Here is a 7,053-nt window from a genome sequence, read left to right as displayed (position 1 = left end):
TTCACCCACTAGTATCCCCAAGTCCTTCTCTGCAGGGCTGTTCTTAATCAATTCATCTCCTAGTCTGTATTCATATTGGGGGTTGTCCTGATCCAGGTGCAGGACCTTGCACTTGGCCTTGTTAAACTTCATGATGTTCACATGGGCCCACTTCTCAAGCTTGTCAAGGTCCCTCTGGATAGCCTCCCTTCCCTCTAGCATCTGGACATCTGGAGAGTAATTGTTATGCCTGAAAGTATGTGCCTGAGATCACATGAGACATCCTACTGTATCCAAGATCTTCATGTGGTACCGGCAACTGTAACTTTATGGAGATGCACGCGTTCTATAATGGCAACTAGGGGCTATGCACTTCAAATGCCACCAGATACTCCTGTTTAGACACCTAATTACTTTTTTTGAACTCAGGTGAGCTGAATGCCTTCCTATTATAAAGTGCTGTCACTGATCTTTCCTATATCCCTCTGGCAATGTGCCGGTGCTTCTTCTGAGGTGAGATATTTGTGGATGTTTGTTCAGCTGAGGGGAACTGACCTAGGAGTTGGAGTGAAATAGCTTCATTCTCATTTTAAAGAGAGCCCCTTTCACCTCCCTATTCCTAAGGCTGTAGATAACAGGGTTCAATATTGGGGTCACCACAGAATAGAACAGAGAGAGCACCTTGTCCACATCCAGGGAATAGCTGGATTTGGGACGTATATAGATGAACACAGCTGTCCCATAGAATAATGTCACTACAGTGAGATGTGAGAAGCAAGTGGAGAATGCTTTATACCTTCCTTTGGCAGACCTGATTTTGAGGATGGAGGAAATGATGAGGCTGTAGGATACCAAAATGAGCAGAAAAGGCATCAGGATTATAAAGACAGCAGCCAGAATGATCTGTAACTCATTCCAGTAAGTGTCCCCACACACCAGCATCAGCACTGGCTGGATCTCACAGAAGAAATGGTTGATCACATTGGAGCCACAGAAGGGCAAAGAGAAGATAAATGTAGTGTGCCCAAGGGCCACAAGGTTGCCACATATCCATGAGGAAGCAGCCAGCTGCATGCATACCTTCTTATTCATGATATCCATGTAATGCAGAGGGTTGCATATCGCTCGGTAGCGGTCATATGCCATAGCAGCTAAGAGGCAGCATTCAGTTGCCCCAAAGAACAGAAAGAAATACATCTGTGCAGCACAGCCTGCAAAAGAGATGGATGTATCACTTGAGATCAGATTGACCAGCACTCTGGGCAGGGTGACAGAGGTGTAGCAGATCTCCAGAAATGACAAGTTCCTGAGGAAGAAGTACATGGGGGTGTGGAGGACAGGGTCCATATTAATTAGAAGAAGAATAATTAGGTTTCCCAGCACTGTGATGATGTAAATACATAGAAATAGGATGAAGAAGATGACTTTCATAGCTGGACGATGAGAAAAACCCAGGATAACAAACACGATTGCAGAAGTTTTATTTTCAGTGGTCCCTTCTCCAGACGATTTCATCTCGGAACAATAAAGACACAGTGAAAACAATGAAACAGCATGGTACATTTCTTAAGTCAAGTCAAATAGCTCTGTGTTGTTAGCAGTAGCTTACATGAAATTCAGAGAGTCAATTCCAGTCCTAAAGCAAGGCATCTACTGCTCTTTGGGAAGACTGACGCTGTGCACCGTGGCCACCGTCTACCATGCAGGGAAGACAGGGTGCAGTCCTGTGGATCATGTGTCACATTTGTGAGCCTTGTGTGAATATGCTGGATAGCCCATGATATCTAAATCTATAGACCTGTGCTTAGGCTTCTTAATCACTTGTGAGATGTCTGTGTTTCAGATGCTGAAATCTTAAATGTCTTCATAAACAATGAGGACAAATCCCACCCAACCTGTCCAGTCTGTTTTTCCATTCCCCACCTATTTGATATTAACCTGGTATGATATCTGTGTTAGGTGCATGTTCTGTTAGAACAATAATTGACCTCTGGAAGATTTTAGTTTAGAATAATAGTTTTGTTCTATTCTAAGTCACCTTGCATCGGAGCTTGGACACATATGACAGTTACAAATCTTAAAATGAAAGAGATGACCTGTCATGGTGCACTCTCTCTTTTGAAAGCTTAGGCAGCATTGGATGACAAGCTCAGATCTCTGTGTATTCATGGACATTTAGGCCCTTATACATAGATGTCCTATGCTGTTTCGTATGTCTCGGTTATTCAAGTCAATTGCACAGCGTTTGCAGATCTTCATTAGGACTGAGAGAAGTCTCACTCTGTTCACCTGGAAGTCTGCCAAGAACATCACGGATCTGTACAATGAAACTGAATAACTGTTTAGACACGTCCTAACTCCTAAGCACAGAATTCAGGGTAAGGAGGCTTTCAAAGACACCTTCCTCTTTCCACTGACTGTAAAGGAAACATCAATGACTTTCTGAGACAGAATGCTTAGCTTTCACATGATCCCATTTGGTAAGATGGATCCCACTCTTAGGTGAACCACTAGAGGTAAGGTACATCCAAAGTATGATTCAGAGTACTGTGCAGGTAGGCTTCTGGTTTAGCACTTCTGAATTGGCCTCTCTCGTGACTGTCTACTTCATGTTTCTTCATTGTTTATAGAGGGAGGCCACAGAGCTCAGGATCCCAATATAAGTCCTCAAGTTGGATATTGTGGGAATCATCCCTTCCTCATTCTCATTACCTGTATCTGATCCCTCTACCTTTACTTTTCCAAACTTTTTTACAGATCTTCTGTTCTACCCTTTGGCACAACTCTGTTGGCCTTTACCCTCCCGGTAATTTGTTTTCAAGTGAGCACTCCTTCACTTGTAGGTTATATCTCTAATAAAAATATGGGTCGCTGTTAGTATGCATTTTCAAAAGAATCTCTGCATCCTGCATTCATGTGTTTCATGTTTTTAAAACTGACATGTATTACAGAGAGGTAAGCACTCTCGCTAATTCATGTCAGTTGTAAGTTTTCTTTTTAAATACCCTCAAAATTCTGCCTTGAGAATGCAGATTGCCAACTCTAAAACTTCCTATCAAGTTTCAACATGCAGGATGTTTTCTTTTTCTCTTAAACTGAAGTAAATATTAAAAAATTTTCCATACAATAAAAAAATCACCACAAATGACAACACTGCCCCTGCTCCCAACCAACCAGAAAAAGCACTTTAATGTAACATAGCATGTCACAAGTTCTCAGGCAGGGCTGTAATTTCTTACAATGAGTTAGATTAAACTGACCTTAATATTTTCTGAAGGGAACATGCTGTATCTGAGAAAAATAAAAGCAACTTTGACATTAGCTTTGTCTCACAGTCACCGATGCTGAATTGTAAACTAGTGTACTAAGCCCTTAATAGAAATTTGCTGATATTTGAGTTCAAGAAACAACAAAAACTGTTCAGACTCAGTTGAACTCAGCTTGTTTGGGATAACTCAATGACTATGGGAGAAATTCCAGTCAAGCCAAGATACTTTTTACCTACCTCTGCAGTCCTTCTCTTGTTTCTGTGTTCCATCTACTAAAGCAGGGGGGAACTGAAGTATTTGATATTTCTTCAGCAGCCCTAGAGACATGGTCCTTATTGCATTGCAGGTGCTCTATAAGATGAAATCATAGCAAAGGCACATGGTCAACACCTGAGCTCTGCAGCGACCTCTCCTGAGACCTGTGTGATCAAGACAGAGATAAACTGAGATTTACAGCCGATCTCAAAACACAACTTGTCTCTCCATCCTTTGTTGAAAGCATGGATGTCCAGGTACTCCAAACCTCTGAACTCCAGAACACTGAGGCACTAAAGTCCATTAATGAGAAGCATTTCTATGTCAAACTGCCATATCCCATAGCACTTTTAGGTTGGAAGGCCCTGTGGGGGATAAGAGGAAAGAAGGACATTTAAAAAGCAAAGTCCCCAGTGCGTCCTTTTGACTTATAGTCTCCCAAGGAAGTGAAAATCTTTTGATGTGGCCTGGAACAATCCACAGCTCCATCTTCTGAATGAAAGAAAGAGAGGCTTAGAAATTATGTGATTGGTTCCTCTGTGGCCAGAGCAATAATGGTTTGACTTTTTTTCAGTCCAAGTGTGTAGGCTCAAGGCCCTCTGTTCATTCTGGGCCATCACTCATTTACATCCAAATGCTGCTCCCTACTGAGAAAAAAAGTGCTTATGCCATGCAGGTAGCAGTCCCAACTGCATGTGGGAGAAGGCTTCTTGAGAAGCTGTGGTGAATAGAGTCCCTCTGGTCACTCCATCGTCACTTTACAGCTCCTCATTCCCCAACCAGCATAGGGAAATGCGCCCTTCTGAGTTTCCTTTTGCCATTTCCCCTCTTTTGCTCTATGCCAGTTGCCCTTCTGGACATGTGACAGACATAAGGTATCCTGGTTTGTAGCTGCTCATTATCACCTTCTGAGGCTGAGAAAATGACAGGTATTTTGAGATGAGAAAAGCAATGAAGAACCAAGGCCAGCATGTCCTTCTGCATCCTACCCATCCCTGGGCAGGAATCTGTCCATCAGCAGGCCACGGCGAGACAGGGAGACCCCTGGACTCCAAGCTGGGCCATCTGAATGCAAGTGTCAATAGTCTTTTATGCATACAAGCAATTTCAAGCTTTTTTGTTTGGTTGGTTTTGTTTTCTTTGTCTTAGGCACATTTCCTCACTTTCAACTTAGAAGCCATTAGATTGGCTTCTCTTCATAAAAACACACTTGTCTTCCCTGGTCTTATGTCTTCTGTCCCAGCTTCTGTTCTTTTCATTATCAGAGGAGAAAGTGCAACTAAGGTATGCCAGTAGATCTCCTTCTCCCCCTTCTCCTGTCACAGGACTGCACAGGAAAAGGCCTTCTTAAGCAACAACACAAACAAGCAAGACACTGGGTAAGGGCTACAATGGGGACAGTCAGGCAGGAGACAGGAGTATTTCCTCTTTCCCCCTACTGCCTGATGAGCTGGTACTTCTCTTATCGTCTTTCTTCAGTGTTGGCAGCTGAGTTGTTTGCCTCTGTCCCTAAAATATGGATCATCAGTGCAATTTCCACACAGTCTTCTACAAAGGAGACTGGCTTCTCTTGTGCTCTTGTTTGACTCCTGGAAGAGGCCAGTAGCACCAGGCTCTGTTCCTGGCCTGAAATTGTTCATGTAGAAATGAACTGAGCCTGGATTCAAGGGTGAGTTTACACTGCCAGCATGGCCAGGGATGTGAGAAATGCATATTTCCTGGGGCCTTATTTCCTGGTGAAGCATTTGGTTACCACAGCACCTTGGACACCCATGCTGCGCTGTACACACAGCCAGGAAACAGAGGGAAGACTGTCCCTTTTTCTTTTTGAATCCAGGTCATCTTGAAACGGAACACAAAATCCTTCCTCCAGATCCACAAGCCAGGTGGGGACCTCCACTTTTGGGGCACTTCTTGACAAGGTTGGAGGGCAAATGCTGCAATTTCTGCCCTAAGAATGGGAACACTAAAGGGGAAGGTCAAGCCAAGGAGCTCTGCATTGCTTGAGTTAACAGGGTAGCCCCACAAAGATGGGTAGAAATCTCCTTCCTTGGTGCACTGGAGGGAGGATTTGATGCTTTCTTTTAGGACACGAGAGACAAGACTCAAGCCTTGGCTGTGCTCCAAGGGGCGTGGGGGACCTGTGGGTATGGGGTGACCTTGGGAGGACTGCATGAGTGCTGTGTGCTTGCAATGCACATCAAGCATGACCAGCTGGCATATAGGGTACCCGTGGGGTGGGTAAGAGGGCTGGGACCCCAGCAGGGGTACCAAGCAGCAGAGGGGTGTGCTGGTATTCAGGGGACTTGTGAATGACTGTGAACTTGTGAACCAAGAGAGTGTCATGTCTGTGTTTGCACTAGTGACGTCCTGTCTCTGACAGCCCCAGAGGAGGAGGGGACATGGCTGTCTGTGCTTGGGTGTGATGTGGGTTCTGTGTGTGGGTGCTGGCAACGGCAGTGCCTTGTCTGTGGCAGTCTGTCTGGCCGATCCTCTCAGTGTCCTTTGTGTGTGTGTCTCTGGGACATGTGCTCAGTTTTGTTACTGTTTGAACCCACAGATGGAAAAGCGGCGGCTGCGTCCCTTGGCCTGGGCAGGGACCCCGGTTCCCCAGCCAACTCGTGTGGGCTCCAATGACTGGGCAGGAGGGTCCTGGGCTGGAGCTGCAGGAGGAGGCAACCTCTCCTGACACCCTTAAAGGACACCACAGCCAGGTGAGGGAGACACATGTACTCCAGAAGATGGACTATAGCAGATAGAACTACTTTATTTGTTTGCTGGTTTATTAGTTTCCATTTAGATACTCCTGTCATACCTGGGGAATGTTCCTTGAAATAGGCTGAAGTGCACTAGATTTCTATTTCCTTTCTAATCAATGGTTAGAAAGAGGCAGAGCCCAGCAGTGTGAATTTTCCTTTCTGAGGGTGCATTTCTAAGACAGATTGAGATATTTTTCTATGGAAGCCCCTATTCCATTCCCCAAACAGAAAAGGATGCCTTGACATCTACATTCATTTTGCTTACCTTCAGGGTACTGATTCAGCTGAGTCAATCTAGGCGTCAGTCCCAGTTAGGAGCCATAGGAATGGATTGGGATTCATCTCCCTTCAATGCATTCCACGAAGACATGGGAAGTATGACCCTTCTTGCTGAAATATAGGTGTGCACAGAGAGGGTGCACAGAACAAATTGCAGAGCATATGAGCTCCTTGTCTAGGTTCCTAATATAATCAATGGAGATGGAGGACAGTTTTAAGTTATCACACATAAATTCTTGGTGACGTTTGAGATGGTTGGCATATAAAGGCATCTACAACTGGTCACAAGTTATGGTGGTCACAAGTTATGGTGGTAGAATTATGAGAGATCCACCTCCTTCTAGGAATCAGCTAAGTGCTGGGGGGGATTCCCCTTGACTGTTTCAAATTATACTAACTGCCTACTTCTAGGGCAACTGAGCCTACTTTGTCAGTAAAATCAATGGAACCTAAAGAGCATTTAGCCAACCTAACAACGGAGGTGTTTGTTACAAAGAAAGAGCTGGGCAGCT

General features: G+C 44.6%; 1 protein-coding gene across 1 annotated transcript; it reads right to left on the bottom strand.

The window, feature by feature from the left end:
- Positions 1–534: 534 nt before the first annotated feature.
- On the bottom strand, positions 535–1,461 carry LOC104251922 (olfactory receptor 10C1). The gene has a single exon (XM_009811692.2). The coding sequence runs from the start codon at positions 1,408–1,410 to the stop codon at positions 535–537; it is 876 nt and encodes a 291-aa protein (XP_009809994.2). The 5' UTR covers positions 1,411–1,461.
- Between the last annotated feature and the right edge of the window lie 5,592 nt (positions 1,462–7,053).

The sequence above is a fragment of the Gavia stellata genome, chromosome 13 (assembly GCF_030936135.1).
Source record: "Gavia stellata isolate bGavSte3 chromosome 13, bGavSte3.hap2, whole genome shotgun sequence".
Lineage (NCBI taxonomy): Eukaryota > Metazoa > Chordata > Aves > Gaviiformes > Gaviidae > Gavia > Gavia stellata.
The sequence above is the reverse complement of the archived record's forward strand: the minus strand, read 5'-3'. Positions and strand labels throughout refer to the sequence as shown.

Coding starts and splice junctions, on each gene's coding strand:
- LOC104251922 (XM_009811692.2), bottom strand. CDS start 1,410: ATGAAAGTCATCTTCTTCATCCTATTTCTATGTATTTACATCATCACA.